Raw genomic sequence first — 22,103 nt, forward strand, 5'->3', positions numbered from 1 at the left:
CAGAGGCATGTAGGGAAGGGAAAGAGAGGAGAGGAGGGAAGGGGATGTGTCTCTAATCAGGGAGGGGGGAAAAGGGAAATTCTTAGCTGCTTTGGGCACTTGAAAATGTCCCCAGCTGCTGCTCCTGTGGTACAATCTGTCCACCCCAGTGGTGGGGTGGGAAGGAGGCTAGGAGAAGGGAGTGCAACCAACCCTTTAGCACCAGTCACTGCTCTTGTACCTCCCTTTGCAAAATCCTAGATCCACTCTTGGAGCTTTACTTACAAACACTTTGTTTAACCCACCTATTTTAAGTTTTTACTTTTTAAAATTGAAATGTGGTTGAAATTAACAGGATAGTAGCTTTTCCAATACAATAAAATCTACTATTTAAATCATTAAGGGATACTGGGTCAACATTTCAAAAGTATCTAAATTAATTAGATGTCCATGTCTCATCTAACAGCAATGACATTAAACCTGCAGTCCTTTCTCAGCGGAGTGCTCTATTTTATATCCTAGATTACTGGCTGTGAGAAACGCAGTTACTACAATCCATTTTCCTAATCACTGCCATCAGCATTGTGGTGCATAAACACCTGTGCTCAAATACTTGTTAAAACAGGTTGAAGATTAAGAAGAAATTATGACCCAGCCCATACCAGGATTTAAACCACATGCAAAAACACTGGTGCTTAGCTATGATTTAAACATGGTTATGGCTCAACTAGGTCACATTTTGGTTCAACAGGCTGGCATGGACAAGGCGAAATGGAATGATCACCATTCTTTTAAAAATATTTAAGTCTACAGACAAATGACTGAATCAATGTTTTTAAAAAACTGTTCAAATACCATTTGGCCAAGTTCCACTGACAGCTCAAATTGTTTTATAAACCAGTTCTCACCCAGCCATGTTTAAACATGGGAAGACTGTTCCATGAGGTTGAAAGCCTGGTGTGCCTAGTTAAGTTTAGCATATCAGCCTCCCGCTTAAGAACGTTCTAGGAAGGTCAAAGAAGCAGACTCAGCAAGAGCTAAGAAAAATTGGATTTCTTATTTAAAATAAATAAATAGCCTTCTTAGCTGCTCAATAACAGGTGTTAAAAGAAAATGAAATAGTACTGAAGTTGTTGGAACTGATCCTTGAAGAGCTGCTATTGCCTGGTAGGAAACATTTCAAATTATGCTCAGCATGTCTGCATTATTTTTCCTCCAGCTTTTGTTCCTAAGGATTTCTGCACATAGCAAGATCTTTAGTTTGTAGGAATCAATTTTTTCCACTCCAGGAAAAAATCCTAATCTCTTGTTTGCAAAACTGCAGCTAACTGTGATGCCACAAACTGAGGATAACAACTTCTAGAACAGTTTACATTCATTCTTACAAAATAAAAAATCTGTTTTTGTTTTGGTATCACTGATAATAAAAAAGACTATTACAGATAGGCAAAATAGCTATTAAAATAACTATGCTGAGATGCTATGGTGATAGGCAGCAGTACAAAACACTAAAGTAAGATAAACAAACAGATTATACCTTCAAAGGCATAGCCATGTGATACGGATGTGTTTGAAAGGTGACAGATTGCAGCAAGAGGCCGCAGAAGAAGCCTGGCTGAGTAATTCAGTATTCCTTCTGCCACCCCAGGGAATTACAAGCTGCTGATCACATATGGAAGGCGGGCTGTGATCATTCAATAGCCTCCTGCCCTCTTCACTCAGCAAGGACTGAGGGAGCATCCCATTTCTGAGGCTAATGCTATGGAAGGCATTAAGCAGAGAGCAATGGTTATCTTCGTGGCTACCCTGTGGAAGGTCACTGCATTTTCTTCATCCACATATACCTGGCTCTAATGTAGCCTGACCTATTTTTCAAAATTGCTCTCGAAAGATGAGTGGTGATTTAACATATTGTTAGTCTGTGGAGCTGTTATCATAAAAGACAAGGGAAAAAAATCCCAAAGCTTTGATGAAAACCTCTTGCTGTTTGACCACATTTGTTTCTTTGACAAGGCTCATTCTGATGAACTCTGTTAAGAACTTCATCTAGCGCATGTTAGGACAAAACAACAGTGATTTTTAATCTAAAAGGAAAATAATAAACATGTGCACATGTGCATGCACATGTGCACACACACACATATGTATTTTTATATCTCTTTCCAGTTTGTATGGTTCATGCAACTAAGGCTTGCCTCCATTGATCAAAATAGTAGGGTTACTGTAGCCTTGGCTTATTTGAAAGCATATCAGCCTTTACTTTTACTGTGGGAAAACCGTAACGTTTTTCTTTGCGGAAAACCGTAACATTTTTCTTTGCTTACCACCAACTATTCAGTTCATTATATGTAAAGCATGTATAATTAAGTACAACTTACCATTGGCTTTTGCAGGTGTTATAAAAAAAAGTACATCTTTAAAGGCTATGCTTGCACTGCAGTTCAAATACATGCCTGTACTAGCTTTAAACTTATTCTTTTAGGTATGAAAATAACATAACCATGCTATCGTGGAGCTCAGCCTGGACTAGGCATTCATGTTATATATATCCCTGGACAGGTCTTTGCAACCATTTGTGGACTCCTTATGCCATGGGCTACTCTACACTGCTACTGGGTACCCAAGTATTTTTAAGATATCCACGAGCTGAAATCACATCTTTGGATTGCAGTGTAGACGTAACTTGTGATGGAAATCTTCAGTAAGATAGGGATGTTGTAAGCTATTGAAAAGAATATGTAGTTAAGATGGAATTAAACGTTAACCTTTAAAGCATATGTTAGAAAGTTGGGAGGTTAGACTGGGATTCATCACAGGACAATGTTAAACTACCAGCATTATAGGGGTTCTGAAAAGACATAATTATTTTCCATGTATGGACTATATGTGACATTTTGCCTCTAAACTGGGGACAGGCAGCCTAGATTCCAATGAATGGCTATCTCCACAGTTTTTGGGCCAGTACACTGAGTTTGCTTTACGGCAGCATGAAATTTGTGAGTCATAGGTAAAAATTAAATGGGAGCTAGTGATTAGGAATCTAGCAGGATCTCTACATTTAAACTAATTGTGAAGTTATGTTCAACTCAGTTAAGATGTTTAGGAACATGTGCATTATTCATTTTACATGATCGTACTTTGGGCACATCAAAACAAAGACCAGTTGAATGAACAGCTGATGAAAGAATAAACATTGTAAACAATCCTGAACAAAACCAAAAAAAAAGAAAAGATGAATTCCTTCGTTAAAATAAAAACATTGCATTAATGCCATGAGTTATTTACAAAATGGTTATGTGTGCATAGTGGCATGTACATACTATAGTTCCAAAGTGCATATGGTATGTTCCAAAAGGCAGGAACAAGCAGAGATCAAACCATTAAACAGAACATATACAAACAAGATAACCTTCTTTGTCCTGACCCAACATTTGGCTGTCTCACAACAAAAAAATACAAACTGTGCATATTAATGTGACACAAACTCCGGTGCTAATCATGCTGGAGTTTATTGCTCCCGGGTGCTATGGGGACCACAGCACGTTGAAGTGGGTCAGAGAAGCCCTGGCTGGCAGGACACCTGGGGGGTCAACCTGGCAGCCTGGGGCTGCTCTGACATGGTTCAACATGCTGTGGAGGGGCTAGCTAGGGCATGAAGCTGCTCCAGTGTAGGGCAAGCTGGCAGGCAGCCCCCACACTGAAGCACCCTCATGCCCATCCAGCTGGGTCAGTGTCTACATGGGTGGTGCTGCAGAGTAAAAACTTTGCTGCAGGGTAGTACTACCCTGCTGTGGAGTTTATTTTTTTACTTCAGCCTAATAGCCCTGCATGTGTAGATGCTGAGATGTTTACTGTGAAGCTAATTAGTCTACTCCTCAGTAACCACCTAGTGTAGACACACCCACTTGGAAGAAAACAGTGTCTTCTCAGCACTTGTTACAATGAGATGAGTTCTCATAGACTTGCATGAATGTATCTGTCTTATTCCATACCTGTAAAGTGGTTATACAGTGAGGCAGGGATTTCAACCTGCCAGTCTCAGACATTTAATTAGTATTTTATTTGGCCAGATATTCATGCTAATTGGAGAGATGAAATATGAGCACCAGTAAAATAATAACCTAGTTGAGGAAAGACTTTTTGCATACCTAAGCTACATATTTATGAGGTCCCCTTATTAGCCAAAAGCCTAAGGCTCTGTACATCTCTAATTAAGTAGTCTTCTGGTTTCCCAAACCATATAGACCAGAGGTGGGCAATTATTTTGGGCAGAGGGCCGCTTACTGAGTTTTGGCAAGCCATTGAGGGCCACATGACAGGCAGCCAGGGGCAGATAAATATTCATCTTCAAAATTTTTTTAGGGGCCCTGCAGGCTGGATAGAATGGCTTGGTGGACTGCATCTGGCCCCCGCACTGCATTTTGCCCACCCCTGATATACACTGAAAAAGAAACATTACTTGGAACCTGAAATCATGATTTTGCTCTATGATGGCCTCTTTTTTGCTATATAACTTACAGTTCTGAAAGTGCAATAAGGCATAGGAAGAAAAGGTAGTTCACTTTTTAAGATTCTGTTGACCTTGTTACATTTGCTGTACATTTATCAAGCTCAAATGTACAACAATAACAGACAGGAATGTGAAGGACACAAGCTAGACAACCCGATTTGGAGAATGGCTAGATTAATTCAAATAGTGATTGAGTCACACAAGCTCCTTCACAAGTGTATGTGTTTGTGTGTTATAGAGCAGTCATTTTCAACAAAGTTGCTGTGGCAAGGCGACACAAGGTGATGTACCGCTGAAGGGTGATGCAAGGTGTGAGGAGATAAGTGCAGACTCAGGCTTGTCTTTGCCTAGATGATCCATCATCCCTACTGCTCAGCCCCTCTGCAAGGAGGAAAGCATTATAATATATATATTAGTTTTTGAAATGGGGTGCAACTCAATTCATAAAAGTCAAAATGAGAGTTGCCTTGAGTCCAAAAAGGCTGAGAACTACTGGTATACATTGATAGTCAGGGAAGCACTGACCTTGCTAAAAACAAAATATTGGAAACTGTCAAAGCCATCAATACATATGATTCTCTTTGTGCCTCCATATTAATGTCCCCCCTTCCCTCCAACCCAAGAATGGTGCCCCCTTCTTCCTCACTGGATCATAGAATCAGAGAGAAGTAGGACTGGAAGGGACCTCCTCCGATCATCTAGCCCAATCCCCAGTCTAAGGCAGGATCACCTCTGTCCAAATCATGCTATACTAATCCATAATCTAACCTCTTAGTAAAGCTACCATCAACCCTGACACAACACAAGACATAACACCCTAACTTGCCACAGGTTTTCTGTCTAAAAGTTGTCATATATGCTCAACAGATCCCAGGTAGAGGGCTATGCCCTACTCTTACAGAGGAAGACAAAGGCCTCTACAATCCACATCAACCTGACCAGGCAGTAAAATTCCTTCCTGGCCCCAAACATGGGGATTGGCCTAACCCTGATACTGATCCCAAACACTTCTGTGTAAACAACCAGGGAGAGTTGCATGCATGGGACAGTGCATGGCTTCACATTTTCAACTTCTCCTGAAGTTCTCAGGAACGTAAAAATTCACTGACTGAAACCAAAAACAAACCAAAATATTCTCTGCTGTGAAACTATACTAAGTTGGTTGTCTCTCTGACCTCCCCCAAATATCTAACATGCTGGCACTGCAGAGGCGGGAAAGACTCCTGGGAAGATCAGAGTCTCCTAACTAGAAAGATAAACACTGTGACAACCTCAAGACCCACAGCAACCCCATGGTTTAGAATGTTTTTCTAACCTAAGTCCCAGCCATGCCCCCTGCATGCTTAGATATGCTGTTGTAATGAGATGTTGTTTTATAAGCTGACACAGAAGATCAACTGTAAGAAGGGCACAACAAATGTTAGGGCATTTTTCTTTTGCTGTTCAAACAAAGCCCCTTAGAAGATATTTCACATCTGAGACCATCATTTGCAGGTTCAAAGGCAGATGGAATGTATGACATGACCAAAACACACGGGGACAGGGCTATGTGAAACTTGGTAGAAAAAAAAAGTAATGGAAACCCAGTAAAAACCAGAAAAGCAAGTTTCTAATTAACATGAAAACATTTATCCCTTAAAGATAGCGATGGACACAGGCTAAAAAACAAAGATCTAGGTCCTGATTTGAACTTTTTGGAGATATTCAGGTATGTCTTTTAGGGAGAAAGTTGTTTATTCTGTACTTATCCTTTGGGAGCAGGTCAATAGACAATGAAACAAAGCTAATTTGTTGGGTCCTCTTAATTAATGATGTGTCCTGAACTTCATGTGGGCTAAGGCAGGGATTAGCAATTTACCAATGTTCTGCAGGCCAGCTCCAGCCTGCAGAACATTTGGATCCAGCCCCCAGACCTGAGGCTTCAGCAGTGTTCAGTGGAGAGGGGACTTAGCCATAAGTGATTTCCTTGTGCTGCCACAAAGACAAGTGCAGTGGCAGCAGGAGGCTAATACAAAGAAACAAAGTTATTTAGGCATTAATTAAAATGATTATATGATTGATAAAATGATCATAACACTTTCTTGGAGGTATTTTCTTTTTTATGCATGTATAGCCAGCTTTTGACTTGGCTGTTTAATGTGGCCCTGCCTCCAGCAAGACAAGGTCCAACTGCCATTCTATAGAGATATAAGAAGAACGTAGTTAGAATGAGAGATGAAGCTGCTATATTGAATTCAAGTGCCACTGGATTGATGCCGAATATCCTGCAATGCTGCAGTAGGAAATTTTTAGAAGATATAAAACAGGTAGGCAACCCATGGCAGGTGTGCCAGAGTGTAATACATGCAAAAGCATTTTGCTTGGCACTCACATTTCAGGCTGTATGATGGCAAAGCCACAAGGGGCCTGATCCTTGTTGTGGCAGTGAAGCCCTGGCTCTTTCCACACTGTCCACCTCAAGATGTATGTGCACCTGCTGCCAGCAACAAGCCAGGCCAGGGGTCTCCAGACCCTAGTGCAGCTGTTTGCAGCCTCACTGCAACCTGCTGAAAGCTGCCCAGGTTCCATGGCAGGCAGCAGAGCCTGAACTGGCTATGGCAGGCAGCCAGGATGATGCAAGTGGCTGCACCGGTGCCCGCAGAGCCTTGCTCTGGCTTGTCACTGATGGTGGGTGCACGTGTGTCTCAGGGCAGGCAGTGGGGAAGGGGCCAGGGCTGCATTGCCACAACAAAAATTAGGCCCCTCATGGCTCCTCTGCCATCTGTCCCTGGCATGCCAATATCTTAAAGTCAAAGTTGTGGGTGCAAAAACGTTGCCGACCCCGATGTAAATTATGCTGGAAACGGGAACAACATTTAACTATGGAAAATTATCACCTTTGTAAAGTTCTTTGGATTAAGGTGCTGATTCTTAACCTGAGTGCTATGAGATTTTTTTAGTGGTGCTGCATAATATTAGGCATGAGAGCAGCTACATATGATTCCCAAGATAAAACTGGGGATGTCAAAATGAATAAGAATCCATAGTATCAAAAACATTTTAATCTGTTGTCATCCTACTGAGGTCTTCACAATATAAGAATTGTGCTATTATTTTTTTGTAGTCAAGAATCAAGTCAAAGATAAGAGATGGCATTTCCCACAGAATGGCTTGAGTCTAACAATGTTGAGAATTGCTGGATTAATGGAATGGAGTATGAGCTGTAAAGAGGTCTCAGAGCTGCAGGCTGAAGTAAAAATGAGAATGCTAACCATGAAAAAATATTTAAAGAGGAGAACTGTATTTTTTGGAAGGGAAGTTATTTGTTTAGAGTGAAGAAACAGATTTTTTTTAGAATGGGAATAGAAGGATATGGATGCTTCGGAAACCGTCCAGTGCAGAGCAACAAAAATGATTAGGAGCCTTGAGGACAAGACTTATGAGGAAAGACCGAAAGGGTTGTTTAGGCTGAAGAAGAGAAAACTGAGGGGAGATTTGATAACAGTCTTCAAATACTTGAAGGTCAGTTACAGAGAGGATAGAGATGGGAGTTTCTCCATGACTGTATGGGACAGAACTAGGAGCAATGGACTCAAGTTTCAGCAGGGGAAGTTTAGGCTGGAGATTAGAAGGAACTTTCTGATTATGAGAGTGGCCAACATTGGGATGGGCTACTTAGAGAGATTGAGGAATTGCCATCCTTGGAAGTTTTCAACAGTAGGTTAAGCATGCTGGGATGGTTTATTCAGGGATGATCCTGTCTTGATCAGGTGGCTGGACTAGATGACCTCATTAGGTTCCTTCCATCTGTACTTTTCCTATGATCCTATGAACTTTGACCCTTTTACTACAAAATAAATAATTTCTGAAACTGTGATTTCCACAAGCGTGAAATTGATACTCACAATGTCTAGCCTATAGATGTGTGTGGCAGAGCACAGGTCGTGCCTGCCACTTTAAGGGGTCTGAGCAAGCAGCTTGCAGGTGGGAGCAGACCCAGTCAGGCAGTCACACGGTGGTCAGGAGTCTGCTTTATTGGTGGAGAGGCTGGGAGCCTGGGTATAAGGCTAGGCCACAAGAGCAGAGCTGGCAGTTGCTGCAGGGGGCTGAAGCAACAACACATGGCTCAGCTGGAGAACTGTGGCTCCCAGAACAGCTTGGAGAGTCAGGGTAGGAACTATGAGGATGGAGGAGGTTCTTGGTCCTGCGGAATGACCTGAAACTACACCCTGCTGGGGTTGGATGGTGTGGCAGGGCTGTCTGTGGCAGGGAAGTCTCCAGGAAATGCCACACCTGTGCCTCCCCAGGGAAGGGTGAGTACAGAACCCCACACAGCCTCAGTGAGAGAGTCACTGTAGTGACCCTGTAGAGGGGAAAGGCTGGGGAGCACACCCTGACAGAAAAGCACAGGGCCAAGGCCTACTGAGTGAACCCTGAGGCAGGGTTCATGCTGTGCAAAGGGGGCCAGATACAGGGCCCAGGCCTACTGAGTGAGGCTTGGGGCCCCGGGGCATTATGCCCAACAGTGAAGGGCAGGGTGTTGAGGACCCGGTGTGGGGGCATGGGAAGAAGCCCCAGTGTGGGGGGGCATGAGGCTCAGGTAGGTCTGAGGAGTCCTGAGGTCAAGTTTGGGCCAGGTTAGGATGAGTGCAGCTCAGCTAAGGGGCTGGGAAAGTATTAGTGGATGTGGATGCTATCTACAAAGTATGGGATATGGTAAACGGGAGGTTTGGAGCCATGTATTCACCCTTGGCATCAGCACAATTAAATGGGCAGTCTCCCACCTGGGAGCAACTCAAGTTACATCCAAGGTATGCCAGGTGAAGCAAGTGGGAGGACTGCCCTAGACAAATGAGTGGCCAACATTTGGACTGGCCCTGGGATGGCCCACTTGTTACAATGTGGAACACATGATATGTTTTAGACAACCTCCAGGTGCAGATGACAATAAAGGTATGCAGAAGAATAATTCTAAGCCACAAAAAGAAAGACATATTTAAGATTGCTCAGTTGGAAAGTTCACTAGATTGTAGTACAGCCACGTGATCACCTCGAGCTGTGAAATGCTGTAACGTCCCATGTCTCGGCCTCTCCCAATGCTTTGCAACATGGCCAAGATATTTCTGAGAAACTATGAAAATGTGTACAAGAAAGTCCTCCCCCACCTCCTTTTTTATTTTTATTTTTTGAAGATAGCATTTAAGACCATTTAGCCATTTAGACTGGGCAGTTGTTTTGTTTATGAAACATAAGGAGTGGATTCTGTAACAGCTGCCATGGATGTGGTCTTCTTGCTCAGTCATTCCCTCTCACAAAAAGAGCTATATCTAATAACAATATTAAAACTCTGACAGACCCTTACTTCAGCTGGAAGAATGCGACAGCAACCAGTTGCCCTTTGACATCATCTAGTGCATTTCTAGTGTGAGCTTTGTTTTGCAAAACTCGCTATTTCCCTTCAGGCTACAGTGTTCAATGAAGTTCTACATTTCCTGTGAAAAGATCATGGACTTTCCCCACCCCACCTCCCAATCATGTGCCCACATGTGATAGGGCAATCTGCATTCCTCTTCTTTTAACACACAGCCTTGTCCAAGGCACCAGAAATTATTTGCTGAGGCTCCTAAACTACATTAAGTACTCTATATTTAACAATCAAGCTCCCCTACTGCAATCTCGCAATCAGCCATTCACTAGGAATGTAATCTAACTGACAACAACAAGGAGCAGGGTAGCTCTTAACATTTCCTGGTCCCTACACACTCTGAATGCATAAATCTGGCCAAAAAGCTCTAGCTTTTGAAAGCTTGTGTGCAAGGATTCCTTCATCATATAGATCTACTGTCTATGATTATTATTATATCACTAAATTATTAAGTGACTGAATCAAAAAATTTCCATTTACCTATATCTATAAATGTAACAGAGTCCTTTCTCTTTTGTTTGCTAGGTTCTGATGATAGCACAGTTGAAATCCACATCTCAAGTGAGCTACATGACTTAGATGGTAATGATGCTGATGTTGAATAACTGGAAAACTGGGAAAGGTATAAGCTGGTGAGCTGGAGACGTGCAAACATTCTCAAGGCTTTGCCCCCTAGTTTTCCCTCCTTTACGATGCACGTATCTTCCCATTCTCACATTCAAATCCCAATTTGAATCTATGACTCTATATGTATTTACACAAGATGGAGCAGTTCCAACAGAAGAGAATGCAAGAGCAAGGTCTCAGAATAGCAAAGTATGGCAAGTTTAGGCCCCTCTGCTAAGAGGTGGGAAAATAGCAGAGCACAAACTTGAACTTAGGTCTTCTACATGCCATGGGAATACTATCATGGAAATACCATTGGCTGTTTGAGTTGGGCTCTTCTCTCTCATTTTTCATGGAAAACTTTGGAAGGTATTGGTTTTATAAATTAGGTGTGTTTTTACTGGAAGAAACCAGATCGATTTAGATTTGTAAATTGTGCATTACTAGTTGGTGAAAAATACCAGACTTATTGGCCTAGCTTTGCTTTATTTCAGTTTGTTAATCTGCCATAGGTTAGACTATCAGTCAGTGGATCTTTAGTCTACACTAATTGAGGGTCTGGCCTTGAATATTAAGCAATATACAATATACTTTCGTTCTGTTTAGGTGCTTTAGAGCTGGGGTGTAAAACTCACTGGACTCCACAGACCAGATCTGTATTGAGGGGTATCTGCAGGTTGAACAACCTGTGAGCAATGGTGACGGTATTAATCCCCACAGTTGCCAGACACTTTTTCTGCACAGCTCTGGAACCCAGGGAATAAATACTGCTAGTGCTTGTTCCCCCTTACCTCCTGCTACCAACCTTAGTTACCAGGGGACACTAAAAATCATGGCAGAGCCTCTTTGGCAGCTGGTGAGTGGCTAGGGGAGGTGAGTAATGTTAAGTCCCTGGGTTTCGGAACTGCACTGAAACAATGGGATTAATGTCATTGCCAAAGAAATTCTGGCAGCTGTGACAGTGAACCCTAGGGGCCAAATCCAGCCCATGAAGACTGGTGATTCTTCTTATAAGAAGTCCTACAGGCTACCTGACTCAGCTACATGGGCCACATCCAGCCTGTTGGTCATATGTTTAACAGCGTTGCTTTAGATTATTATACATAAATGTGTATGTATATGTATACACACACACACACTTTTCCTTTAATGTCCACTCTAAGCTTGTACTTCATAAAGATGAATGAACGGTAGGCTAATGTGTTTTGGTTTTATACTTCCAATTGTGATTGTCCTCCCAGATTTAAATGTTTTTTAATAAAAAAATCATTATTAAAATGAATTTTTTCTTGGTTTGCAAAAGATTTTCATAACTATTTTATTCTTTTAGATGTTTCAATCAAAGTTTTGCTAACAAACTAATGAGAGACAGAGAGAATACTTTTCATGAAGCTTTCAGGCTATTTTTTTCTGCTTTAAATTATTTCCAGGCATAGGCAATTTTTCAACCAAACCCCTCTTTTCTTCAGAACCATCTAGCCAACACTAGTGTTATTCTTATACAAGGCCTGTGAACAGGCCATTTGCAAAAATACACAAAAAACTTTTTTCAGGAGGGGTAAACTAGGGGAAAGGAAAGTCACTAAAAATAAATCGAGTAAGCTGTTCATTTTGGGTCACAGCCCAAGCCATATTGGGTGGAAGAAAGAGGTAGAAAGAAGGAGAAAGAAGACTGGTGGATTAGGTGAGATAAGACAGAAGACCACATGTTTCTTCATTCCTAAAATCAATAATTATCTATCTTATGGTCAGTGCTTGGATTGCCTTCCTACCAAAGGTCATGTATGTGATAGAATGGATGTCAAGATTTGTGGTTTGGAAAGGTACATTTTGTGCTGATAGTGGTGATTTCCAGTGATGAACTAAAGAAGTTGGGTGCAACAGGGGTTGAATGCACTGTGCAAATAATCGCTAGTCAGCTCCACCAACGTTAGTAGGTTGCCTGGAGCACCTGCACTATCCAAAGCAGTGTCCTCAGGTCTGAGATGGGCTAGACCGTCTCATAATCTTTTTTCTAGCTCAGAAGATGGAGAAGAAAGGCCTGAACATATTTTGTTTCCCCTGTCATTTTCTTTAGGATAGGTTGATACTTGTCTGAGAAGCAGGTTACCTTGCCTTCTGATAGATTCTACAGGACTCTCCTGGTGGAGGAAAGGTTTTTTTTTTCCAGGCAGAGAGAACCAAACCCTAAGCTCTCTGGAATTAGCCTGCTTCCATCTTGTATTGCAGATGCAAGACATAGCTGTGGGCTAAAAATTAGGGCTGTGTGAAGCTTCGGTTGCTGATTCGATTCGGCAGCCAAACCTCCAAATCTTAATCAAATCAGAAGGCCTATTAATCTCTCCAATTTGAATCAAAGCTTCCGATTTGATGCAGAGAGATTTGATGCTTTGGACATAGGCACAGCTTTATATGTTTTTTCTACTTACCTCAAGGTACCAGGCAGCTCGTGAGCGCTGAGATGGTGGGGCAGATGGAGTGTCTCATGGGAGCATGGGGGGTTGGGGGGGTCCCATCATGCTCGGCAGCAGACTTGGAAGTGGACCAGAAGCACTTCCAGTCCATTTCTGGGTCTTCCACGGAGCATGCAGGGGACCCCCCACATGCAGCTTGGCAACTGGTGCCTCCTGGGTCTGGGGGAGCACCCAGGGTCCCCCCGTGGCTGATCAACAAACAGGGGGGTACAGGAGGGGCCCACATACTTGGCGTTGGACCCAGAGGTGGACCAGAAGTATTTCCGGTCCACTTCCTGGTCTACTGCTGAGCATGCGGGGAGCCCCCTGTGGGACGCTCCATCTGCCCCGCTGTTGCAGTGTTCATGAGCCATGCCTGGTACCTCAAGGTATGTAGGAAAAACATAAACCTGTATCTATGGCTGAATTGCTGATTCTCCAAATCAGAATCGAATCTTCAGATTTGGATTTGCCCGAATTGAATTGGGACAATGATCCAAATCAACAAACTGAATCACTGTCCCCCAAATCAAGCTGAATCTGAATCAAATACAGCCTCCTTCACACACCCCTACTAAAAGTGATGTTTCTGTGTGACCTTTGTATTAGATAGGAGTAAGAGAAGCTTCTATCTGTGCCAGTAGTTCTTGGGTTTGCTGGAATGGGGATGTGTTAGGATCTGGGCTGACTGGACAATATCTTCTTAAGTTTCTTTCTTCTGAAACAAGATTCCATTTAGAAACTGAGACTTAGTGAAATAATCAATTGTCCAAGGCTTGGAACAGGACTGACACCATTGCATTGAATTTTCCATTTTCACTACCAACTTTATAGAATCCAGGAATCCATCCACAACAAATGGATAGTGGCTTCTTTTTTAGTAAAAACGTGAAGCTCTTTTGATGATTTAACCAAGTGGTTATTATTGTAGGGGTCACTGCTGAAGAGCTATTTTTATCTAGCTCTGTCTATGCAGTCTTTGAAAATTTCCCTAGAGATTTCCCAACCATGCTGTTTTCTCAAATTGCTGTTTACTAAGGAACCATTCTGCATTGACTTTTAGGAGGATGAAAAGAATCTTTGAGACTTCATAGTTTAAGACTTGTCAAATAAATCTACATCTCTATATCCCACAATATTCTTCTTTATGATTTCTGTGAAGGAGTGATGCTGGCAGATAGCAAATTCTACCTCACTTTTGAGGAAAAACATTTGTCTTTGATTTTAGTAAGTTTAATCTCCAAAGCTAATTATTTCAGTAGTACCACCAGTTTCTTCCTACTCATTTCTGGAAGTGGGTGAGTAGAAACTCTTCCTGTTCTTCTATCTAATCGTTTCATGGTCTGAAATGGAGAATTCTTATCTTTGGGTCTGACAGCAGGAAATGAGGATTTAGCAAGATTTTTAGCTGTTTTCCTGTGATTTTTTTTTCTCTTTTGCCTTTTGTGAGCATGTTGAAGAAGTGAAGAGAAACATCCTGATGAGAGTGAAGATCTTCTTGTTGGGAAGAGAGTCAGCAAGGATGACACTCCTTACAGGACTTCAAAGATTTTAGAAGTGCTTCTAGAAGCTTGGGATTTAGCCACGGATTTGGGTTAAATGGCCTTGTCCTTTTCTTGGCTGGATGATGAGAAGTGGGTAAACACACACAGGGAGGAAAAAAATAAGAGACAATTTTGGAAAGACTGGTGCACTGAGATGGACTATATCTTTGTACCAGATACAGAAAAAGTAATCATCTATTCTGTTGCTTTATATGACCACTACATAGAGTACTTGATTTCATGACTGCTTGATGTTTGCATGTGATACAAATGGAACAGCATAAATTAATTACATTTTTAGGTTAACTGTAATAAAATTTCTTGAACTTCATCTGAAAATGGTTGTCACAAAAAGAATAAAATCATATAGTATACGCCACAAAACCAAGTATAGTGCAAACTCTTCCATGCATCCATAGATTCAGAACAAAGCTTACCTCTCCATGATCTCTCCATGTGTTGCCTTCCTGGTTCTCTCTTGAATTGAGAATGGTAGCTATTCCTAATTGTTGGAGGAGTATTTGTTCTGTAGATGACTGAAAGTTGATGGGACTTGTGTGATACCATTCAAGCTCATTAGCAGTCTAATAATTTCATTTTCATTAGCAGTCTAATAATTTCCAGGAGATTAAGAAGCAAGATCCTAAATCCTCTAATATGCCTTCACTTATGTATTACAATACTTAAAATTTAGGAACATTGTCTGTGCTTTGGAATGGAGCAGTGGAAATCCTAATCCACGGACTACTTCTCATTGAATGGGACTTAAGTACCTCAAGGGTGATCCATATCACTTAGTCACTCAACAGGAAAATACCTACAGCTAGCCAAGAGGAAATATCAGAACTGTTGCTCTTTCATCTGACCTGGGATTACAAGAAAGGTACTTCCATGATGCTGGGATCCATGTCATTCACACTGGAACCCCTATTGAGCCACAACTTCTAACTGACAGTAGCAATGATTTCAGTATAAAGCACAACAACCCTGTAGTCACTCTTGAACATGGCAAAGCTTGTGCCCATCTTCTCGACCTAATAATTTAGTGTTAAAAGTATTTGTCCATTAGGGATTTCAAACCCATGTACTCCACTTCCTAAGAGTGCCCTAAACACCAGGAGATGGGTAGGCTGGGCAGGGAGCTCCTGTTTCCTTTTGTTGAAGTGAAGAGGGCATTCTTCTGGGAGAAGGGAAACCTGGGTTCCAGTACCCAGTGCCAGGACTATTAACACCTTTTTGAAGACAGTCATTTTGCTAGAAACTAGAAGTAACTCTGACAGCAGGGGCCAGAAGCCAGGACTTTGTCCTCCCGGCCAGATGCTTTAGTTGTTATGTTAGGGTCAGCTTCCCTCTTGCTTTCTTTCTTGCTCCATCAATCTTGCATTCCTGGCTGCATGGTCACCCTGCTTCATGAGGAAGGCTGGAGAGCTCCCTCCCTCCATTCCAGTCTTGCCTTCAAGCCTTGTAGTTACAGTATTTGCTTGTCAGGAGGAAACGTTGAATTTAAACCTCTTCAGGCTGAGAAGGGCTCTTGAACTAGTTCACTCACTACCTTGGCAATATCACCAATCACTATTATGCTATTATACAGTACATTTGGCACAGGCAAAAACAAAGTCAAATAAGTGCCTAAGTAACTTTGCTGACAACACAATAGGCACCAACAGACTTCTCAGTTACCTATATGGATCAAATTAGATTAGATTCAGAAGCTTAAATTCCCGGTAGGTTGCACTTAGGCACCTGGGTGTGTTTTATGGATTTGGTCCCTGACATCCAGACATTAAAGTTCTCCAGGCTCTTAAAAAGTTCTGTCTCTGGGCATGCTCAGAAGTGCCTCAGGTCTTTATAGGGGTGAGCGTCTTAGCCTCAGCTTAAGCTTAAGCCCTGTTGGGACCTACAAACTAGGTTTTCCTTTCCAATTTTCCCCAAAAGCTCAATATGGTTGATGTTCCCAGAGCATGCTTACTAGACTTCATAGAGTTCATAGATATTAGGGGCTTGAAGGGACCTCACAAAATCATCGAGTCCAGCCATAGGCAGGAAGTCTGCTGGGGTCAAATGATCTCAGCAGGATAAACATCCAGATGCCTTTTGAATGAGTCCAGAGTAGGTGCTTGCACAACCTCTGGGGGGGGAGTCTGTTCCAGACCCTGGACACTTGGACTGTAAAGAAGTTTTTTCTTATGTCCAGTCTAAATTGGCCTTCCAGGAGTTTGTGGCTGTTATACCTTGTTATTCCTTAGGGAGCCAACTATTTTAAATCCATGTCCATGAGAAACTTGCAAAATTTAATGCAAAACTGTGCAATCTAGGTAAGTAAATAAATCAATAAGTGGTTAAATAGATAAAAAATAAGCAAGTCACCACCAAAAGTGGAGCTGTGTTTTGGTTTTAAAGTGTTTTGGAGCAATTTGCTAATGCTGAATCCTTACCGTCTGGGTTGGATTGTTTCTCTCTGCTGGCATGCAAATGAAGGGCGTTTTTCAACAGAGGAGGTCTTTTGGAAAAAACGAAGTGATACAATAAACATCATAGAATTGAATACACTCCTCCAGCCTTTGAATGAAAGCAATAAAAAATAATAACCAGGAAAGAATAAGGAACAACACGCACAGAGTTCTCTAATATCAAAATATAGCAATTTATTCAAGACACTGAATATGATCTGTTGATTCTCTCCTTAAAACAAATGAGCTACAATACACAAGGTGAATCTTGAGAGTGTGTGGGTAGGGAGAAAACAAAATAGGGGTTGATGTTGTTTCAACAGAATCTGGAAAATGCTTAAAAGAGAACCAAGTCTGGCTGCAAGTCTGACACAGACAATAAAAACTGCAGAAGCCAGAATTCAGAATTTCAGTGAGTGGCTGAAAGAATATTTCTGCAATTGACAAAGAACCACAATTTAAAAAAAAAGGCAAAAGAGGAACAGAGGAGCAAAAAAGAAGGGAAAAAGAACAAAAAAGGAAGAAAAAAAAAAGAAACCCCAAAAAAACAAAGCAGACCCTTACATTTGACAAAGTGCACTTCACTTGGCTCTAAAATTAGCTAGTTTTTATCTTAAAAAAAAAAAGTCAAAAGGAAATTTCTAAGACGTAGCATGGGATTAGTGCGTTTTTAACCCTGTAAGTCAGGCCTTTTAATGCCCCATAAGGGACCCAGTGTTTTCTACATTGAAGATGCAGTATCCTCCTACCATGTGGAACTTGGGTATGTATTCAAAGACTGAAGCTTCACCTCAAGGACAGTTCCAAAGCAGCCAGTAAAAGTATCATGCCAGTAACATTTACTGGTTTAGTTTGGGTGTCGGCAACCTTCTACTGCTACAGGATGAAGCTTGTGGCCCTGTTGCAGGCCACAAATCTCTGCCTCCGAGAGCACCCAAGCTGCCAGCACTTGTTGCTGATCCCTGGCCCCTCTGCAGTGAGGGTAAGCTCAGGCATGAGAGAGCTGGGGGGGAAATGCTGAGAAGGGATGGGCGGCACAACACAGCTCTGTGCCGTCTAACCTTTGGGCTACCCTGGGCCAGATCAGACCTATAAGGGCAGGCTCCAGCCTGTGCCTTAGGTTGCAGACCCTTGATTAAGTTGGTCACTTGGCCATTTCCCTTTCAGATTTTTTTTCTTCTAAGAGTTATAAACAAAAACATTATATAAAACAACCCTGTAAAAACGATAATTAAATTCTTTAATTGTTTTTTCATGCTGCTGTATCTTGTATGTCCTGCTTACACTTATATGAAGATTATCCACTAAGTACCATTGAAGGTTTTCTCATTGTTTTAACATTTGTCTTTTGCCAGCTTTCAGTGCACCGCTTGCAAAAGACTAGAAAACACACACAAAATTCTTTGGGATGACAACATCTTTCGCTTACAGGCTTGGACACTGATGAATTTGAAACTTGTGTTTTACCTCCTTACTTCCCTCTGTATACAGCGGATAACTTCGGAAAAGAAACCCCCTGCTTTGACACCTTTGCAGTGTCTGTAGCTAATATTCCTGGAATTGTCTCCATCAGCTATAAAACACAGGCACTGTTTGTGTCTCCAGAAAGTTGTGCAGCAAAAGTAATTGAACTCAAATCACTCATTCTCATCTCTCCACATGTTCAAATTTGGCTTGTTCAAGAGTCACACAAAGTGCAGACTTAAAAGATAGGGACTAGTCAATGCCTTGTGCACCTTCAAAACTAGGTGCTATTTGCCCATGAGTCCCACAGATATAGCCTAGAACTCACACACATCACAGGAAAAAAGCTTAAGATGCCAACCACACACGTATACACACTCACACAATTGCTCTACTGAGTAATCAATCCAACGTTCTTTATAAAACCTCACTGAAACTGTAATAAAGGTCAGTTTCCCCTTTGAACACATACTCTTTTTTTTCTTATTGTGAGTTTAAAGAGGTCAGGTAAGTGGCTATTATAAAACAGTTAAAAATGTCATGTGATCAACTAAAGGCATGGTCTCTAAGGAAAAATAGACTAATATGAGTACATTAAAACAAGTACAATGACTCTTGCCACATCCAACCTTTCATTCTTTGGTGTAAACAGCAATAGTAATTAAGAACCAAAATCTCAAATAAATGTTTCCACTGCAGGACTAAATAATCCTCCTGGTAGTTCACTTGTCTTAATTAGCTACTCTCCAGTTTCATAACTTTTACATACAGTCCCGGAGTCACTGATGCTTTATTACAGTGAAAAGGCTGAGATACTTTATACAGATAATCTGGAAGAGAGAGAATATCAGAGGAAACAAAATGCTAATTCCATACACTAAGAAACTTGGCAATTTTCACTTCAGCATTTCACTGTTATGGACCTGGCTTGAAGGCACCTTTGCAACCTCCCAGTCCTGGGCTTGTCTAGGGCCTAGTTAAGCTCCTGGCCTGATCCAGGTGGATCTGAGGTACAGTCTTTGTCAGTGGTTTTCAACCTGTGGTCCGCAGGCCCCTGGGGATCTGTAGACTATGTCTAAGGAGTCCATGAAAGATAACTATGATCAATCAAAGTGTGTGAATACCCCCACTTACAATTCAAAGACCATTTGACATTCTTTAGAGGTCTACAAATGAAAAAAAGGTTGAAAACCACTGGTCTACATTATGGCAACATACTGGGGCTGCCCTATGGTCCACAGTACTGCCAGGAATCTCTCCATGTGGCCCTTCCCATAACATGCCTCTTCTGCCTCCAGCATGTACCCCCACCACAGCTTACAAGGGGATCTTTAGTAAGCAGGCTTTTAACTTTCTTCTGGCATGCCTATGCTGGAGTATCTACCCCTGGGTGGATAGCTGGCATTTAGAAACCTTCTTCTCTGCTTGGAGCCTTTCACTCATTAAGTGGATAAAGTTAGGATGTTACCTAAGATGTCCAGTCTTATTGGTCCTATTAAGTCAGTGGTACAAGTCCCATTGACTTAATGAGAGGAGGATCAACCCAAAAAGATGACAAGTAAAATAAGGGATGGAGGGAAGCAGAAGTCAAGCCTTATAGGAATGTAGGACCATTCATATAGGAAAGAAAACATACTACTCTTTTAGTTATTACCATGAGTATTTGTATATATGGACCCACAGAAATGAAAACTGTATTATAACCTCAAACTTCTAAGTTCATTTAATAAATTTAAATCAGCATCAACACAGAGCCACAAAAATGAAATTAAACTATTGAAACTTCTGGCTGCAGGAAAATAGTTCTTTAAAAAAATGACTGATCTGTTATATTGAATGACAATTTTCTTACAGCGGTTATTCAGCTGGGGGAGAGGAGTAAAGGATACTGCATCTTTCATGTATCTTGGATTCCATTTGCATCATTCTTTTCTAGGAATTACACAACCAGTTTATCTTCAGTGGCCATTTTAGGCTTTTAAAATTGTTTAACATAAAAAATATTTTTTTCCAAAAATACACTGGGTTCTTTCTCTTAAAAGTCATCTTTCTCCTGTAAAAAGCTTCCCCGGCACTGCATTCTTATATAAAGCACTTATTACACAATTTGCTGAAAGTGCCCTTGAGATGCTAAGATCTGAAGCATGGAGGATTTTTTTTTAAATAAGTGGGGGTGGGGGGAAGAGAAGGAGAGAGGGAGAGAAAAGAAAGGAGAAACAGTCTGTCAGAAGTTTTCACCGTCATGTCCACCTGGCTGCATTTACTATGGGCACATAGGAAAAAAAGAGGGGGAAAAAGAAAAGAAAGAAAAGAAAGGAAGGAAGAAGAAAAAGTGGCAGGGAAAATAAAAGGAAAAAAATCAGTTCCAACCTAAGCCTGGGATCTTCCAGACTATAATATTCCAGCTGATAGAAAAACCACTGAACAAAAAAGTAGTCTAGAAAATAGAAAGTGTTGTGATTACAAAGTTGCGCATTTCATCAGTACAAACTGGTCTTTGAACATCCTTTGGGAGAGCAACTGTAGTGTCCAAATTGGAAGGAAAAAAAATACAACACCACATGGAGGAGGATTTTTTTTTCCCTTTTGGTTTATCACAGCATTTTGCTTTTTTTGTTTGTATTTTTTTTTTTTGGCACAGCTTTTTTTCTCAGCCATCAGAGCAAGTTCTCAGATGCAAACAAAACAGTGCAATGTCTAGCTGGTGGCTTCATGCTTCCAAGGCTGAATGTTTCAGATGGAAACCATCCCCTCCCCCTCTGAAGTGACTGTGTTTTTACTCCTTGATGAAGGTTACGGACACAATACTAGACATCTGTGGCCAGGGAGAGTTGTTTCATTGTACACTCTAACTTTTTTCAAGTTCATACAGTTCTGGAGCTGTTAAGAATTGTTTTGAAGAGTGCTTCTCCCCACACATTCACTGCTGGTCCATTTGAAATTTCTTCTAAAACACTTCATTTTTACTTCCGCAGATCTAGAACACAAACCTAGAAAGATAGCGAGAAAAGGCTCAAGATTCAAAAACATTTTTCTTGAATGCTTTTTCTGGGTTCTTTATATGTATGTGTGTGTATGTGTATTCATATTGCATTATAGATTATACACACACATATACTATATATTTTATACAAGCTTATCTTGTCATAAGGCAATTTAGTAGTAACTGAGATAATGCATCCCAGGATATTAGTGACTGGGGAAATATTCTGCCTCTACCAGGTAGTGAATTAAAAGATGAAGCAGGCCCTTTCCTTTCCTTTCTACTTTTTTTATCTTCTCTATGATAATCTCCAGGATTTGTATATTAAGGATCATGGAGAAAGAAACAGTTACTGTCTTCTGAGCAAACACTAGTATGGAAAAACCTAATGAAGGACTTGATCCAAAGCCCTGTCAGTTGATAGAAAACTCCACTGACTTCAGACAACGCTGACCAAGGACCAACCAAGGCAACAGCAATTAATAGAACAAAAATTACTATTGTATTTTCCCCCCTTAAACAGGACTTCTGTGAATATAAACAAAAACAAAACTGAAAACGCATGACTATTCAAAGAAGGAAAAAGTGGGAATCTGGCAGCATTTTGGTATGCTTATAGGAAAGCATAGGTTTGCCCTGCCACTGAAAAGTATACTATGTTCTGTAGGCCAGTAAGATAATTTAATAATGGTTTTATGACACAACCTAAA

The 22,103-nt window shown here is 41.2% G+C and overlaps 2 protein-coding genes across 2 annotated transcripts in view; one reads left to right on the plus strand and one right to left on the minus strand.

Moving 5' to 3' along the window:
* GPR143 (G protein-coupled receptor 143) overlaps nucleotides 1-11,633 on the plus strand; it is a 28,956-nt gene extending 17,323 nt beyond the window's left edge. Inside the window, exon 9 of the mRNA XM_019529348.1 lies at nucleotides 10,419-11,633. Coding sequence (XP_019384893.1) covers nucleotides 10,419-10,498 — 80 coding nt within the window. The 3' untranslated portion in view covers nucleotides 10,499-11,633. The remainder of the gene's footprint in view (nucleotides 1-10,418) is intronic.
* Nucleotides 11,634-17,124: 5,491 nt separating this feature from the next.
* TBL1X (transducin beta like 1X-linked) overlaps nucleotides 17,125-22,103 on the minus strand; it is a 101,599-nt gene continuing 96,620 nt past the window's right edge. Inside the window, exon 14 of the mRNA XM_019529349.1 lies at nucleotides 17,125-21,400. Coding sequence (XP_019384894.1) covers nucleotides 21,374-21,400 — 27 coding nt within the window. The 3' untranslated portion in view covers nucleotides 17,125-21,373. The remainder of the gene's footprint in view (nucleotides 21,401-22,103) is intronic.

Source organism: Crocodylus porosus, unplaced genomic scaffold (genome assembly GCF_001723895.1).
Source record: "Crocodylus porosus isolate Cpor-Errol unplaced genomic scaffold, CroPor_comp1, whole genome shotgun sequence".
In the NCBI taxonomy this organism is placed as follows: domain Eukaryota; kingdom Metazoa; phylum Chordata; order Crocodylia; family Crocodylidae; genus Crocodylus; species Crocodylus porosus.